This window comes from Toxotes jaculatrix, chromosome 2 (assembly GCF_017976425.1).
Source record: "Toxotes jaculatrix isolate fToxJac2 chromosome 2, fToxJac2.pri, whole genome shotgun sequence".
Lineage (NCBI taxonomy): Eukaryota > Metazoa > Chordata > Actinopteri > Toxotidae > Toxotes > Toxotes jaculatrix.
Window position 1 is genome coordinate 4,808,589 of NC_054395.1, and position 18,476 is coordinate 4,827,064.

Below are 18,476 nucleotides of genomic sequence, written 5' to 3' on the forward strand. Positions count from 1 at the left end.
GTGTACAAGTGGAAATTTTGACCTGCTGGGGCACTACAGCAAATGTCAGGGGGGGTCAACAAAACCACCAACAGGAATCATTCTGTGAGGACTGACCAACAGACACCATCAAACTCATGCTCTACTGACAGCAGCTCTTAAAATATTCCACACAGGACTAGTGGTGGTCTAATCTACCAGATACCTGGTGTATACTCCTGCATGATTTATACAAATGCTGCAATGAGGAAAAGCAGTGTATCCATGTAGCATCCACAGCTGCAGTGTTTGTGGAGAACACTGAGAGTCACATGGGAATGTACACAGCACAGCACCAGCATGTCGACCGTCATGTCAGATGCATCTTTGACATCCAGAAGTACATATATGAATAGCTGCCACAAAACCAGAGGCTCTATACAGCCTAGAGGGTGTGTGTGTGTGTGTGTGTGTGTGTGTGTGTGTGTGTGTGTGTGTGTGTGTGTGTGTGTGTGTGTGTGTGTGTGTGTGTGTGTGTGTGTGTGTGTGTGGCATGCGGTGATAAGGGAAAATGGTTGCGTGTATATCACTGCATTATGGATGTGTATGTAAATAATGTTTCATCCATGTAGTGTATTGTATGACTGATGGGCAGAAAGAGATGCAGACGGAGGAAGCAGGAGATGTGTTATGGATATCTCCCCCTGGATGTTGTTAGGTACTGGGGAATGAACCTCCTCTGCAGAATTTTCAAACTGGTACACAAGCTGAACAGGAAACAGAACTAGGTACCATGTGCTTGCTGTCATGGAGAAAACTAATGAATGAAGAAGTAGTTCTCAAAACCAGTCCACCAGACTACAGGATAAGCTGGGTTTGTCAAACTCAGTTTAGTGGTTTTACCGTGGTTTTATTACAGCTTGGACACTCCACGAGACTTGAAACCTGGAGGTCTGCTCACTTCACTGGTGGAAGAATTATTGAGAAAGTTTACTAAAGTAAGAGTAGCGAGTACCACTGTTTAAAAGTACTCCAATACACTGAAAAGGCCTACATTCACAATTTTATTTACACAGTGCAAAAGTATCAGGCGTAAAAGTGTTCCTTGGGTGGTAGAATTGGCCCTTTTAGAGTTACAGTTCTAGAATTGAGTTATTATTAATGAAGCATTACTGTGTAAGCAGTGTTTTACTGTTGTAGCTGGTCTACATGCAGCTAATTCTGGCAACATTATACTGTTGGACAAATTAATCTATGACAGTGCATCATATTTTAGTAGCTGATTAAGCGTTTTGAAATTTAAATCTGAATGTACAAAGCAATTACTTTCCATACCTGTCAGATAAATGTAGTGCAGTAAAAAAAACAAAACAAAAGTGGCATTAAATATTCCATCACTGACTTGTTGACTTCCTGTTTGCTCCGATAGTCTCCATCGACTCCATTCGGGAGGTGTGTGAGGGTAAGCAGTCTGAGATCTTCCAGCGCTACGCCGAGGGCAGCTTCGACCCCAACTGCTGCTTCACCTTGTACTACGGAGAACACATGGAGTCCCTGGATCTGGTGTCCAGCATTGGAGAGGAGGCACGAACCTGGATCACAGGCCTCAAATATCTGATGGCAGGCATCAGCGATGAGGACAGCCTGGCCAAAAGACAGCGCACCCGCGACCAATATCCTTCACTTACACAGTAATACAGGAGATACCTTGCCTACAAATTACACTAGTGATTTTAAGGTGCAACTGTATCCATTGCATAATATAGAAATGCATTATAAACATTTCAGTTAAACAGGCCGATTTTGCCAGTTACTTTGACACTTATGTGCTCTGAGTGCAAAGCACCTAAAGCAGCAGCAGCAATGGAAAGAGTAAATGTCCTGAATCTTCATGTTGACTTTCCTTAACCCAGCATGTCATCACATGGCTGAAGCAGACCTTCACTGAGGCTGATAAGAACGGCGACGGCAGCTTAAGCATCAGCGAAGTCCTCCAGCTCCTGCATAAACTCAATGTCAACCTGCCCCGACAGAAGGTCAAACAGATGTTTAAGGTACAGACACACCAAGGGGCAGAGCCACATCAGGGACAGGCAAACAGAGTTTAGCTACATCCAGTGGACAGACAGTGGTAGAAAAGCTTATGCAGTGTTTGTATTCCAGTGTGTTTTTAAAGCTGAATAGTGATTTGATGAAGCTTAGTATTTTCTCTTTATGGGAAAGGGGGGAAAAGTCCATTTTACTCAAAGGTTGTTAAAGATGATTACACAGTTACACTGGTTGCATACAAGTCCTGAATACTTGAGCACCTCGTTCCTGTTGAGCCTGTTGAGACCGTGAGATGATGTCCGCCAAATGATCTGTTGGCAAAGGAGAAGGCTGCACAATCTTTAAACTGAATAACTTGTGCATAACTTCCACACTCCACAGTGAAGGGCCATTTATTCTTAGAATTTGAACTAACACGTGAAAGGACTAGGCTGCAAATGTCAACCATGGTTCATTCAAATAAAACTGAGTATTGGTGCATCAGTATCTCAGTCATTCAGGTCATGTTCTTCCAGAACTGAAGAAACCTCCTGGATGAGACAGAGGTGAAACGTCTTCAAGATCTACAACCAAGTCCAGTTGCCCTTGATTCAACTCTTCTTGGTTCAACAATGTAAAAACTCAAATTCCAATAGATCTACTGCAAAGCCCTTTAACAGCTGATGTTTGGCTGCAGCTGAGGAGACTGGCTTCTATTATTTGAACCTGAAACTGAAATGTGTCTATAATAGAGGCGACATATTGAAATCTGGTTCATTTTTTTTCACATCACGAAACTTTAAAGTGATAATCTATGAGTATATTGTTCCCTCTTGTGATATTTGAAGCACACTCTTTAAAATTACTTCTGATTGGATGCATAGACAGTTTTCATTGAAAATTAATTTTGGGGTAGCTTTGTAAATATTGTACAAACACTGCTGCTGAACAAATATTCTTAAACCAGTTTAATTTCAAAACACTGCTTTTGTTTGAAAAGGACTGGCACCCACACCAGTGTTCCCAGGTCAGTTTTGTCTGTGAAAACACCTGACCAACATGAAAATGGCTGAATGTCTTAGACAGACATGTCTTAGAGACAGAAAGTTATGTTCTTGACTTCGCTGCCACTCACACTGTGGCAGACTGCGACTGGGCAGTAAGAGACAGAGCTGGTTAGTCTGCTGAGCGTCAATCAGATTGTGTTGTCTTCTTAACTTTATTGACACACTGCCCTCGACCCTCATATAATTTTGTAAAAACTCTCTACCCTGTATACACTGAAACATTAAGCAGGTGTTTTAAAATGTACACACTGCGGACGCCATTGTGAAGATGGATAAAAACTGTACAGCTACCAAGCAGTACTCAGTGAAGTCCAGCTCATTAAGAGAGTAAATGGGCTTATTACGTCACTTGAGACTGCAGTAGGTTACTTACTTACTTACTTCCTGGCAGATTGTGAATGAGCAGTAAAGACACTTTGACTGATAGCCATTGCTACAGATGTTAGCTAACAAACGGCTCAGGCGCTAATTCTATTCCACAGCAGAGGGATTAACATAGTGCCAAGTGTGTTGTTGTAGTCTTCCTCCTACACAGCAGCTAGCCGGCTTGCTATCACAGAGTCCAGTGGCCTGTTGATGGTCATCCATATGGTGCTGCTGGGACACAGATGGCCTCTGGTATAATGCAGGGTAAATACACCAGGGACCAATCTGGCCCTGTGTGCGTGTGTGTGTGTGTGTGTGTGTGTGTGTGTGTGTGTGTGTGTGTGTGTGTGTGTGTGTGTGTGTGTGTGTGTGTGTGTGTGTACATTCATGAAGATTTGTGTTCACAATCTCCTGGCTAGTTTCTTGGCTTAACCTGCTTACAGTGAAGAGGAAAAACCTGTGGACTTGACCTCTTTCCCAGTTTGAAGAAGTTAACTGACGGGTCTGTACTGGTGCTGTAGATAAGCTGACCACATTTCAGCACACTGCTGCAGAGTCTGCATATTAACCAGGCTAATTAATTCTTTAAAATACACAAAGTTCTCTCAGACTGAGACGTTTCTGATATTTTGTCCAATGCTTCTATGTTAGGGTACACAAAATAGTCAACATTTCTCTAAAACGACAAAAAATAAACAAGAAAAGCTCATGAACACGGAGGCAGTCAACAACAGAAGCTCATGAACTGGCCCGGCCTGTGAAGCATATGAAATGAGTCATAAATAATGGTTGTACTGTTACAGTATTTGGGCAGATATCTTACCTGACATGCTGTGGAAGATTAATCAAATCGGTTGCAGTCACAGAAGCTAATCAGTCAGTTAATAACTAGCCACACTCACAAATGAAGAAAGAAAGAATAGTTGATTAATCCCAAAGGGAAATTGCAGGGTCACAGCAGCCAGGTCATAAATCACAGAGACAGATGAGATAGGAAGAAAAAAACTGAAGACAAGTTAAATAAAATACAATGAAAAAACAAACCTGAGAACAGATTAAAGTAGGATCATAACCTTTTTAACTGTAATATGGGTTGAATATGCACTCATATACTTTAGTAGTGCAAATCAAATACTGCAGATAATGTTATATGTTGTAGAGTAAGGTAAAGGTTTGCACTTTCATGTTGAAATAGAATTAACTCTAACAGAATAGAATATAGGTAAAGGACCAAACTCAGACATGAGTCTGTCAGCAGAATCCTCAACATGCAGGAGACCTGTCCCAGATTACCTGAGAGGTCTGAACGGCTCATACCAGACCTGAAAGCAGAACACAGATGTATTTTGGCTGTAAACCGTTCAGTGCTTTATAGACCAGCAGTAGTATTTTTAAATCAGTTCACTAACAAACAGGAAGAAGAACTGGACTGATGTGATCCATGTTCTTGGTTTTAGCGAGGGTTCCAAATCAGCTGTAGCCATCTGTTTGACTTTTTATAAATACCTGTAAAGACAGCATTACAATCAGCGAGCTTACTGAAGATAAACGCATGGACAAGTTCTTCTAAGTCCTTCTGAGATATAAATCCTAATTATTGACATGTTCTCAGGGTGATAGTTGACTGGTTTTGGAATTGTCTTAATGTGGAAACTGAATTGTCTCATTCAAACGGGGCTCAAATCAGTTTAGCGCTGTGCCGGAGCGTCCCACCCAGTGTTCCAGTCTATCTAGTAGCCTGTTGTGATCCACCGTGTTGAATACAGCACCAAGTATTTCCAGTTTGATACAACAAATGAACAGTCCATAATAACGCCTACCACTTCACCTTTTGCTTTGTAAAATTCTCGAATTATAAAAGTTTATCTTTTCTTCTTTTCTTGCAGTTCTGTTGTCTTGGGTGTAATTTAGTCCAAAGTATCCAAATGATCTGTATTTTCTTTTATCCTCAGTATGTCTTGGGTACATTTACAGGATTTTATGACTTTCCCATATGTGCACCAGGAGGCCTTATCTCTCAGTTGCTCATTTAGGACTCGTAGTAGCTCAGGAGAAACCCAGAAGCAGAAGCACAGTGGAAAGGCGAAACCTGTCAGCTGTTAGCGATGAACCTTTAACCCTTCTGTATAACACTGTGCGACGGGCCACTAGATAATTCAGCACAGTCAAATGAAATATCTGAATCTAAATTTATTCCAGTTGGCACTGTCCAGTGTGTTCTGTGAATAATATAGCATGAGGTAATTAGATGAACCTAAATTACTTTGCTCTTCCATCTACATTAGTCCATGTCCACATTTTCCCCATTAAAACAAGCTCATTTAGAGCTAAGTTTCCTGTGCTTTTCCCTGAGAGTCTGGGCAGTCAGAGAGCAACTCCTCCAGGCATTTACTTTTGATGGGAAGCCAAGTAGACACACTTCAGCCTGTATGTGCCCATCTGATGTGATTTACTGTGGGGGAAGCCAGGAAGGAAGACTAAGTTGTTGTTGTTTTAGAGCTGTGTTCAACAGAGAAGCAAAGTAGAGTAACAATCCCAAATGCAGAAGTAATAAAGTGCTGAGTTATTTAGTAGGAGGTTCACCCGGATCGCCTCCGCCAGCCAGTAGCCAGTCAAGTTGCACTTTATATCCATGTCTGTCCAGACTCATATATTTCATGCAGTGAAAACTTTTGAAGGAATTTAATTATAAAGTGTATTTGGTTATAATTAGCTCATGAATTCTTGAGTTACGCCCAAAAATGTGTTCAAAAGTCCAGTTAGACCAATTAGCCCAATTGTACCAGTTGTAATGAAATTACAGGTGTCAGGTGTTTCTGGGGAACAACACACTTCCCCACTGTATCCTCAGGACCCTCACACAAACACTGAATTTGGCAGTTGGTTGATTTTGGTGAAGTGTCTCCACACTTTGGAAAGTTTTAAGTCAGTGTCATTCTTGATAACAAATTTTGATTTAGTTTTAAAGTGTTTTGACTAAAATACCATTAAGTTTTAGTCATACTTTAGTCGTCTCAGTAAAATGAGTTTAGTTAAAGTTTAATGTATTATATGAACTCATTACGTACAAATGAAATTAAGGTTTGAACATAGAATTACAGACAGATTTAACTGTTAAATGAAATTAGTTATGCATTCTTTATAACAACTTGCACATGACATTCTTTAGTCTTTCAAGTAGAAATAACAACAGAGGTAAGTAACTCAAATATTAAAAAGAAAAGCTTTATTGGCTTTAATTCCATTGTACATACACGTACCTGCATATAGATAATTCTAAAGCCCTCTCTTAATAATTAAAGCCAGTATCAAATAAGCTAAGACAAGTGAAATATATTTGGGTAGTTTTCTGTTCTAAAGTGGAGTCGTATGATGATATAATCACTGACAGAACTGACGGACAGAGCTACAAGAATAAAACCCAAAGGGTAATAAAAGCTGTGCTCTCAGTGGCTCGCTGACAGAACGTCAGGCTTGGTGATAGGTTATTTCTTACCACGTGGTTGACAGATATGTGGTTGATTTCTTTCATATTTCTGACTGCACTGTTTATAGTGTCATTAAGCCTTGGAGTTGTGCATTAACTCCATGATGTGGCCTAAAGACGTTTGTCTAGTTTTGTTGTCCCAGAGCAGAGGCGTGGTGAGTTGTTGGTGCACATGAGTGACAGGAAGCTGGTTGGATGTGATAGATGAAGGTATTGCTGCGGTTGTAAATGTGAGCAAAGAAGCAGAGGCTTCTCCAGCAGAGGCTTTGCTCAATGATTTATCACAGTGGGGACTTGTGGGTGCACGGGGAGGGCAAGTTTTGGGGGGAAGAGAAAGAAGCAACTCTAACTGATGAATTAATCCATATTAGCTGTTGAGTTAAAGCACAGAGCACAAGCCGGCTAACAGCTTAAGTGCCTGGATTCATTCATTATGAATGGGAGTGAATAAGGCTAGATTGATGTTTTTTTCTGTCCAATAAAAAGACTGAGATCTTCAACTCAGCTGCTGCTGCTGTGCTAAGATGTGTCCTGAATAAGATCATTGCTTCTTGAAAGAATTCCTTCTCCTCAAAGAATAAGAAAGAATAAATGAAGGAGTAGTAATGATGCAGGTTAACTGGTGCTGTGTTCTCATAGGTTTTTAAGCTCATCGCTGTTGGTTATCACTGATTCTTATGGTAACAAAATACAACAGCAGATGGATCAGTATCACTGATCCACAGTGCCACAGTACAGTGCTGGCTGCTCAGAGTGGAGCTCAGTCTCTAATAACACTTGTCTTATGAGCAATAGGGTCTGTATGCATCTGTGCCTGTCAACTCATGTGTCACTCGGTCACAATTTAAGTGGCAACTAAGTGACACGGACGCAAAACCCAACAGCTGAGTCAGGTGAAGGAAAGTGTTTGCCTTGTGTCTCTGAGTCATTTGGTTTCCTGTGCATCAGCAGAGAACATGGTGGCGACAGTTAGGAGGCTGAATGTGTTAGTGCAGCAGGCGCTGAGTGAGGGATCAGAATAACAGTCCTCTTACCACCAATCCCATAGCTTAGTGGAGGAGACCAATGGCTTTATTATCTTCTACTATTGATGTATGAATTCATTCAGCTACAGCCTTGTCCATGCAGGAGTTGCCATAGCTCTCTGATACTGAAGTTTGCGCTGCAGACCAATCTACAGTAAGCAGACCAATCTACAGTAAGCAGACCAGGAAGCCTCTTAAAAGATCACTTTAAAACTGTAAACCTGTGGATTCTTTTCAGGAGGTGTACTGATCCAATCCGCTGGATTTGTATTGGTGCCACTCCTCACTTTAGTAAGTGTATCAGGTATTAGCCAGATGTGACTGATCCACATTAAATACAGTTCATTCATCCATGTGCTTATGATATTTTTCCACTTTACATTCATTCAGTCATGGCAGGCCACTGACTCAATTTCAGTGTCCCTGATACATAAATTTTTATTCTTTTTCCCGGAAGCCTCTAGGATGTAATGTTTACAGCCCAATCTCCCCTTTTAATGCTACAGTAATGAAATTCTCGAGCTGTGGGAACGTGGGTAGCTCTTGAAGCAGGGGACCCAGCGCAGCACTTCATTTGTAGGGGAACTCTGGGACATGCTTCCTCCCAAAAGCACGATGAAACAAAATTAAACTGCAATCCAGACATTTTTGATATGAAGTTCTGTATGAAAGTATTCCCACAGCACACTGAAATTATTTGTACAGGCATCTGGCACAGTCAAATAATAAAAAGCCTGTAGAATCATATTAACTCAGTGTGAAAGGAGAAACTCAGTCATTTTAGATCTATGTGTCACTCTATGTGTATGGTATACTGAGCTGCTCAGAGGCCAAGCTCCAACTAGCACGGACGTCATCGCGCTACAGTGAGTGGCTGCCTCCAGTGCTGGTTGGCATATGGAGCCAGTCAGAGACTGCTTCAGTAAACTGAGGCAAGGATTACACGGGTCATGGTGTGACCCACTGCAGTGCTCTCGTTAACCTTGTTCTAGGACACAGCCATGGCTGCAGCCTTTTATAGGCTGACTCAGTATCTTTCCTGCTCCTTTGCCCTAGAAAACCAAACCTATTGCTGTAATATGAGCTGAAAACAGTTAGATGAGTAATAACACTGAGATGATAGTGATTCAAAATATAATCTCCAAACTGCTGTTAAGTTGGTTAATGGTTAAAATATATTAATTTGTTAAAAGCACGAGATGTAAAGAAATAAAGGTTGACTAGAATGTAAATTTAAAATAAACATTTAATTAAATACTCTGTGACTAATAAGGAAAACATAAAACTACAATTCCTGATTTCTTTTTCCTGCATGCCTCACTCATCTTCCCAGTACCCCACCTGCAGTGTAGCACCAACAGTGCTGGAGCTTAGCTGCACCCTACGGCCTCTTTGCCAACAGGGAAGGTGTCAGAAAAAAAAAAAAAAAAGAAATGATAGCAACAGTGGGAGCTTGGCTATAAATAAAAAATAAAATGGTTGGGAACAATTCAGTTTGTGGATTTAAACACTAATTTTTAAAAAAAAATAAAAGTAAAGTAAAATTTGTAATAAAAAAACCCAAAAAACTTACCCTCTGCATGGGTTTTATTGTCTTTAGGTCGTATTGCGCTTGTTTCATACATCTGGACACTGTGCTTTCTGAATGGTTGTGGTTCAGGTGTAAGACAGTGTGCAAATATTTATCATGTAATGTATCTATGGCAGAAATGAGACTAACATGTTGTGTTTTTATCATCTAAAACTCCAGTAAATTTTCCCTAAAAACAAGATTAGCACTATATTAAACAAAATCCAATTACACAGTTAAGCTTCTCATTGAACATCACAGACATAGACTACATGCTGTGTATTCCTGGAGGGAAATAGGAAGTTAATTCTAAATATTTGATGTCAGGGAATTTGATTATTCATAGGAAAGTAAGGGTATTTTACAGATGGATCATGTTAAAGGAAATACACTGTCACAGGATGTAATTAACTTTGCTACCACATCTGTTGCTTTAGATGGTAGTGGTCTAAGTACAGGTGTAGACAGTCCACCCTGAAAGACTGTATTGCATGTTTTTAAGTTCTTGGAGTAGTTGTTGAAAGTCTGTTAAAAATGTGTGAAGTTTAGATTCAGACTATGTTAGGAAAACAAAGAAAAGTAAAACTGTCCTTCGTTCCCTGTGTGCAGGAGGCAGACACAGATGACAACCAGGGGACGCTGGGCTTTGAGGAGTTCTGCTCCTTCTACAAGATGATGTCGACCCGCAGGGACCTGTACCTCCTTATGCTCACCTACAGCAATCACAAAGACCACCTCAACACAGATGACCTGGCCCGCTTCCTGGAGACTGAGCAAAAGGTACACACCATGTCTACATTTTCATTATTCAGTGTCTCTTCTGTCATTAGCAGTGAAATGTTAGTCCACTGATTTGACATTGTACTCCTAAAGCACTGTCAGATATCGAGAGATATCGTCTTCTTTTGTTTCACACCTTTGTTTTCCTTGTCAAAACCTGTCACCTCTATTACCCACAATGCAACTCCACTACTGACAGTTTGATCTGAGATGCCGGTTTGTTATGCTAGTAATGACTAGCCTAGAACCTTTAGCTTCAAGCACAGATGAGGAGTGGGTTCTGGGAAGTACACCTTTAACTCCACACCCCTGGATCTTTGCCTTGTAGTCCTCAGGCCCAGCTGATATTATATGATTGCACATATCTCCCTCTGGAGACACAAAGAGTTTTTTTCTCATATACAGTAGTAGTGCTCCTCAAGGTAAACTGGGATGTGTAACATTGGTGGAGTTTCCCTATGAGGTCAGTCTTCCACTGGCCCAGAGTGCTTGTCCATGGGTGTGTCATTGGACTCTGAAGCTGCCATTTTGAGGTTTGTTCTGTTCTCCCTAGTACAAAGTCAGTGTAGTGTCCGATTGAGGATTGAGCCAGTGTGTGAATAGAGCTGATCACTGTCTGGGGAATTCACAGCGAGGGAATGGGCGTGTTAATGACGTGCCTGCCTTCTGCCTACGCTCTATCCAGGCTCCGCCCCTCACATAAACCAAACAGAGTATTTCCAGTCAGAAATTTTAAAGGGTTTGATGATTCCTTGGATTCAACTAATTACTATAGTTAAAGGTCAAATTAAAAAAAAAAAAAATTGGGTGCCAGGGCGATTTGAAAACCCACTAAATCTCCTGAATAAATAGTTATTTAAAATAGTTTATTTAGATCACTGGCCTGGTAGGCCTCTACAAATCAACATTTGCTGTTCAGCAGCTGTGCTACAAGAGTCTGTGAGTAGTAATTCAGGCACAGTCAGCTGAATGATGAATGACAGGTTTGGTGCCAAATCTGTTGAAAATTATTGTCCACTTTAGGATGGTGAATACATGTTCAATCTGCATTTACTCAATGAGCTAGCAGCCACAGCTGGGACAGCTGGGATCAAATCACTATAGCTGCTTTATATACTGGACTGTTTTGTCCTCACTGTATTTTATTTGAGAGCAGTATCTTCTCAGACTGGGGCAGCTGTGAAGTTGGCACAAGAAATAGGTTTAATTTGTTATGCAGAGTGTAGTCTTTCCATTGTTACAGCATGCACATTATATAACGTCCCATTCTTTTCTCTCCACCTGTTTGTCACAGCTTTGTGAATCCATTCTCATGTCACTGTGGTGGTGACTTCACTCTGCTGAATTCTGACCTTGTATGTAGAAACAATGGTTATAGTCCATGCCTGCATGGTAGTGTAGATCTGTAGGTGTTAGATTACTAATAATAGCTTCTCAATTGGACAGTGGACATTTGGCCAGATGAGAACACTGTCAGCATGTGCTCCCTATGAAAGGGAGAGTTCTACGTTGTGGAAGGACACTTTCTGGCTTTCTCTCTGAGACTCACATGTTCAGTCTCATGCCTCAAGTACAGAGCTGGAGTCAGGGTGTGATCAGCCTTCCTTAGCATAGAGACTGGAAGCTGCGAACACCTAACCACACTCTGTCCACAGTTCAAAAAGACACCTACCAGCACCTTTAAAGCTCATTGCTTAACATGTAGTTTGATCCATATGCAAACAAAATGCCAAAACAGTAACTTATGGTTTTAGGGAGAGTTATGTGGTGTCACCATGTCTGTACAGAGAAACCAAAACCCAAATTCATCGACTGTATCTGGGAATCTTTGTTATATTCAGTGACGCTGTGCATAAGCATTGCCTTGATGGATGCATTGTTATATGTCAAGAAATAGTTAACCCAACATATGACCACAAGTTTGCCTTGTCAAATCATGACTAATTATGAATTCATAGTCTTTGTCAGATGCACATATACTCCTGCCATTTATATCTAAGCTACTGAACAGTTGCTCCTCTGAAAGGATACTCTGTTGAGTACAAAACTAACATTATGTACCCGAGCATGGATATTCCTGGAGCTATTATCCAGATTTACCAAATATATCAAGTCAGTCGTGACCGATCAGTGAACATTTCCTGCTCTCTGAATACTGAACCCATCAAATTTAAAAGCCCCTCATGGGCTGCCACAGAAACGTAGTAGAAGTTTGTATTTTTTCTGCTCTTTCACAGTTTGTCAACTAAATACCTATAAGGCTTTTAGCTTCTGTGAGGTGGGAGGTCAAAATGTAGACAGTGAGAACCCTATAGGGAAATTAGCATTAGTACCGTCACAGCACTTGAGATGCAGTTGTAAAGGGTTTTTGGAGGAAGTACATCTCCTCACTAATGATACCATGGCCTGAAAAAGAAAAAATTAACTAATGAACGTAACAGCTCATTTTTCTTTGAACACCCAGTGTGTGCGCTCCTTCAGCTAATTTGCTCTCCGGCAGGCTATTTGAATGTGCAGAGACAGTCATTTTAAAAGCAAAGGCAGATGCACTGTGTTTTTTTTGTTTTTTTTTTCTCCAGCTAGACGCAGTGTTTAGCTCTGGTGCTGTGAATAAGATGGCTTTACTCCTCCTCTTAGTGGTGGGAGCTGTTTTTGAAGTGATTTGTTTGAAATGATGCAAAGAAGCAGCAGAGTTACCTTTGCTGGTATCCTTAACTGCACACTTTGTTGGCATCTGTGTCTTTGTGCCTCACATAAGAAATAAGTCGGTGTGTTACTCTGCAGTTTCTGTATTCAAGTGTCTGTTTGAGTGTTTCTGTTAACTGCGTCTTACTATATTTCTCTGGAGCTGATAGCAGACTAAGATGCGTTACAGGCAAACAATAGCCAGTATCTGTTCCCACACAGTCCAAACTAAACTATGTTCCCAAGGCTGAAGCTTTGGCTTCAGAGGTGGAGACAACACAGTGAAGTTAGTTGGCCCACACACCTTTATTATCTTTTCATATGAGGAAAAATCTCATAAATGAACAAGAAATCCTGTTAATTTATTTTTAATAAACAGGCCCCACTGAATATATAATATATAAACCTACTGTTAGACTTCAGGTTACTAAATTAGGAAAAAAAAAAGCTGATACTGAATAAAGTCAGAGGCTCAAATAATAGGCCTGCAGTCCTTTTAAAGCCCATTACTGATGGGTCAGAGGCTCTGATGGCTCACAAGGTAAATTCAGTATAATGTACATTCCACAGCACCAGTCCCATCAGTACAACAGAGCTATGTGATACCCAGTGCTCTGCTGCTGTCGGTGTCAGCTGTGAGCCAAGTTAGTGGCATGGCTGTAGGGATTTCTTTGTGTTGGTCACTTTGGTCCAGGCTCAAATATCTCAGCAACCACAGGATGGATTACAGTGAAGTTTTGTACAAACAATTTTGCTTCCCAGAGGACGAATCGTACAACGTTAGTACGCTAACACGCAAAAATACGCTGTTGCAGTATGAGAGAGTCCCAGCTGAGGGGAGAGACCTGGTACCGCCACACCCCATTTAAATGATTAACAGAGATGGGAATTTGATTGACCAGTCAGACCGCTTTAAAGAGCAGCTACCAGTTGGATTCTGCAGCCAGCATGGAGAGAGCAATGACATGTAGGGAGCTCTTAACTGTGTTATCCTGTACTGATCCTCATACGTTCCTCCTGATGTTGATGTTTTCTTTAAAAAGCATATCTGTATTATTATTCTGCTGGTAGCACATACATAGTATTGCCATTTGATATGCATTTCCATACCTTGTAGATGACCAAGGTGACCAAGGACCATTGTCTGGAGATTATCAACAAATTTGAGCCGTGTTCTGAGAACCAGAAAGAAGCAGTTCTGGGAATTGATGGTAAGTCCACTTTAAGTTCAGTTCTTCATCAAGCTCTCGTCAAATACTTGTCAAATGCTGAAAAATGCAAAATGCAAAAATATTCACATTAAATATAATCTACCCATCTAATTAAAACATCACAACCCAAAGTATAAAAATACTTTTCTTCTAAAATTATAACTTTATTGCCTTAAATTTGACTTAACTTTTCTAACAGTAAAATTGTTTTTTTTTTTTGTAGCCATGTCCCTAACTGTCAGTTGTATTTTAAAAAACATCTGTCTGAGCACACCTGATCCAACCAATCAGGTGTGGCTGAGAGATGAGCACTGCTGCTGTATTTGCTGCTGTATGTGAGACTAAAGTTTTGGTTTAAAAATAAATGTCATGTTATTAACTTGTGCCCTCGTGTGATATTCATGTGTTTTATTGGTGACATAAGAAATCAAAGACAGAAATGTGGGTGAAATGTAGGATCTGAGTCTTTGATGAGAGCAAAAATTGAATCACTGTTGTTTAATTCTTAATCCATAGTGGGACAGTTGAGCCAATTCCATATGAATTTCAAACACATTCACAGTGATCCACCCTGGTCCACTTGTCTAGCTACACTTCAGCAGAGATGTTAGAGTTACAAATCAAAAAGAAAACTGCTTTAAAAAGCTTTTTGTTCAACTTTCTTCCAGGTTTTACAAATTACATGCGCAGCCCAGCAGGGGACATCTTCAACCCAGAACACTACAATGTTATCCAGGACATGAACCAGCCGCTGTGCAACTACTTCATCGCCTCCTCACACAACACGTACCTGATGGGTGACCAGCTGATGTCACAGTCCAGGGTGGACATGTACGCCTGGGTGCTGCAGGCTGGCTGTCGCTGTGTAGAAGGTCAGCATAGATGTGAAACATACACCAGTGGATTGATGCTGCTGTTTGGTTTGGGTCTTGAATGGTTTTTGGGTTATCAGCTTAAGCACATTGTGTTTGTCTGTAGCTGTGATTTACATGAAGATCAGCTCACATTTTATGACCAGGTCTGCATAAATGACAGAAAACTGCAGAAAACCCGGTCAATCTAAAGGCTTCACTTACTTTGTCTTAATGTTATATTAAAACAGGGACATCAGGACAACAGGTCCTCCCCTTTGTCTTTATTAACCTCCCAATGCAAGTGTCTCCACACGTTGCAAAGTTAATGTGGTCGGCCATTTTCCATCAGTCAGTCAGTCTTGTTAACTGTGTCACTGTGTTAGCACAGTTCTGTATATATTCTGTATACATCACCAGACAGAGGGGAAAGACTCAGACATGATCTAAGAGGGAATGAGTGATTCATTGGCTGTGGAACTTGACAGATCTGGATATTTTAAGAGCTTGGGAGTGGGATCCAAAATGGAAATGGCTATCAGAGCCCGTCCCTGCTCTGCATATCTTTTTACAGTCATAGAAAGTACGGCTTGAAGAGTATGATCCCACATGACACCCACTCCTCTTTTATTGGTCACCACTTTGTAAAAACAAACAAAAAACCAAACACAAAACTCTTTAGTTAAAATGCTGACTGTCTACATACATCACTGTACATTATACTTACACATTAATGTAGAACAGTGAACACAGAGGTGTCTATTTATACTGTCCATTACAAATAATAATGGACACCTGCCACCCAATCAAAATTGAGGATTCTCAGTGGCCGTGGTATGTGGGATGTTGTAGTGGCTGTTAACGTGACAGCACGATTTATCAATTTGTGTGCATATTTTTTTTTCTCTGACTTCTGCTTTCAGGAGGCAGAAGAATAACAGATTATACTATATTATATTTATCTTCAACTACCTGTATTTTTCTGAGTACCTAGTCTCTGTGTTGTATATTCCGAATGTATTCCTGTAGTGATGCCTGCGTGTTTGCAAATTATTCATGCATCAGCTTCAGCAGCAAAACAGAATACTGCTCTAAAAGTACAGTTCTGTGGGAGGAACTACAATTTTTGGCTCATGTCTGTGTTATTGTGTATAAGTATAGCATTTATCGTCACATCAGGCTGAAATGTGAAGAACACAATAACCCTTAATAGTTATATATTAAATGTTAGTAATGACTTAGTAAATTAGTTAGTGTTTCAGCCTGTCTCTGTCTGTCTGTTGGGGTGAGTCAGTGAGAAAGGCAGATACGTAGATCATGCCTGCCATGATCTACTGTAAAAAGGTCACCACCCACTTCACTGCTATCTCTGCCTGAGGACTGAGGCCAGCAGAAATCAAAGTGGACTGAGGTCCATGCTGAAGTCTTGTAAACATACATGCACGCTCTGACAAAGGTCAACCAGACTGAGTTTGGTTAAAGCTGCCTGCTTGGACCCAATGGTGCATTGAGGGCATAGTGAAATTATCCCTCACGAAGCTGCAGGATTTAACATACGGATTATTTTAATAACAGAAAAATATTACTGGGTTTCTGCATTCTGTGTACAAGCTAGCCTTCACTTGATGTAGCCGTCTTGCTTTAGCAGGACAGAATGGAGCTCTGTGGCAGAGAGGAATAAGACACATCAAGCTTTGGTTGTATTTGCTGAGATGCATTAATTGTTGATTTGGGTTTGCACATAGAATGTGTTTTATGTCAGGACAGTTTTGACAATAACTGTTAAATTTCCTTGTAGCTTCCTGATCATAGTGTCTCTTCTTTCTCTTTCCTGTCCACAGTGGACTGTTGGGATGGTCAGGACGGTGAGCCGATCGTCCACCATGGCTACACCCTCACTTCCAAGATTCTCTTCAAAGATGTCATCGAGACCATCAACAAGTACGCCTTCGCCAAGAACGAGTATGTTCACACGCACACACGCACACGCACACACACACACGCACACACACACACACACACACACGCTTGCATGCTTCCATAGATGACTTTCCTGTTTCATCATTTCTTCCATTGATGGCAGCTGACAGCCCATGAAACGTGTGTGTGTGTATGGCTTTAATAAGCATGTGGAAAATAACCCCAGCAGTATATGGACGCGTATGCTGTCAGTACACATGGCAGGGTTGCATTACACAGACTGTTAGATTGTAAAACATGGAGAAAAATGGAGGAAGTGAGGCTTATAATACAAATGCCCAGTCAGGTGGGATTCATGCATTTGAAATCTTTACATTTGAAACATATCAGGCTTTAAAGTAAAACAAGCACATGAGGCTCTCCCCTGGTTGTTGCTGGCATTGCATTATAGGACATGTGTATAAAGTTGAGATTTCCTCAGCTTTTCACTGTAGTTCAGCTGGGCTCCTTTTTAAATCTCTATTGCTCAGCAGGCATTGTGGGTCCAAAATGCCAGGTCTCATTCAAAATCAATATCTGCCTTTGGCTGTGCCAGCTTTCAACTCTGTGTGTGTGTGTGAACGATCCGTAACACATCACCCCAAATTTTCTCACAGGTGATGAGGTGGTTGAGACCTGTCATTTTCATCCTAATCAAACCATTCACTGAGCCCCTGTACCCTGCATGGAAACTGCACTTGTCATGTTTCTTGATTCATTTGTTTATATTTTTCCTTTAATTTGTACACACAGACCATGCACAGATATGTCCCTATAAACCAACCTGTGCAGATACAAAGACATAACAACACATACACAGAGAAATGAAAGCATATACACAGACACCCTCCTCCTCCCCACAGCATCAGAGGGTGATAATCCCATCGACATGCACACAGTTTAGAGGATGCAGAGAAAATCTCTATTTTTAGATCCTGTCTCTTCAAGTAAAATGAAGGAGAAACACTCGCTTTGTGTGCGTGTTCACCCTCAATATGTGATTTTGAAAGTATAATTGTGGACACGATATTCCGCGGAGAATTGGCTAAAAAGGGGCACGGTGAAAGGCTGCATTCAACATCAAAGAGCGATGAGATTTTCCAAGACGCTGCATAAAAGCAGGCTCTGCGGAGGGCTGACAGGGACAAACTGAGATGAAAGGCTTCCATTTGATGGGAGACTGGGAATCAGCCCAGTCAGTTTGTTGTGAATGAAGCGTCTGCTCTTGAATGTAGCTGCTTTTTAAGGCTTGTTCTTCATGCTAGAGCACAGATGCTTCACACAAATCGAAAATATTGATTCAAATTTTTGTCCAGACATGCTCATTTATTAAATGTTCACCTGCAGATAAAAGAGCATTCGTGTTGTAGTCTTTTTACAAGTGATAATATCTGATTGATATCTGCCTGAGCACTGAAGGGCCATCCTATAGAGCACTCTTGCAGAGAACATTTTCAGACACTTGAGTGTACAAGTTGTTTATTTTGTT

General features: G+C 40.9%; 2 protein-coding genes across 4 annotated transcripts in view; both read left to right on the top strand.

Moving 5' to 3' along the window:
- LOC121199043 (tumor necrosis factor receptor superfamily member 14-like) overlaps positions 1 to 18,476 on the top strand; it is a 751,306-nt gene that overhangs the window by 155,847 nt on the left and 576,983 nt on the right. The window lies entirely within an intron of this gene.
- plch2a (phospholipase C, eta 2a) overlaps positions 1 to 18,476 on the top strand; it is a 165,631-nt gene that overhangs the window by 124,382 nt on the left and 22,773 nt on the right. For all 3 annotated transcript variants that reach the window (XM_041062132.1, XM_041062151.1, XM_041062141.1), the window contains exons 4-9: positions 1,388 to 1,631; positions 1,883 to 2,012; positions 10,111 to 10,281; positions 14,084 to 14,177; positions 14,846 to 15,049; positions 16,870 to 16,990. In XM_041062132.1, coding sequence (XP_040918066.1) covers positions 1,388 to 1,631; positions 1,883 to 2,012; positions 10,111 to 10,281; positions 14,084 to 14,177; positions 14,846 to 15,049; positions 16,870 to 16,990 — 964 coding nt within the window. The remainder of the gene's footprint in view (positions 1 to 1,387; positions 1,632 to 1,882; positions 2,013 to 10,110; positions 10,282 to 14,083; positions 14,178 to 14,845; positions 15,050 to 16,869; positions 16,991 to 18,476) is intronic.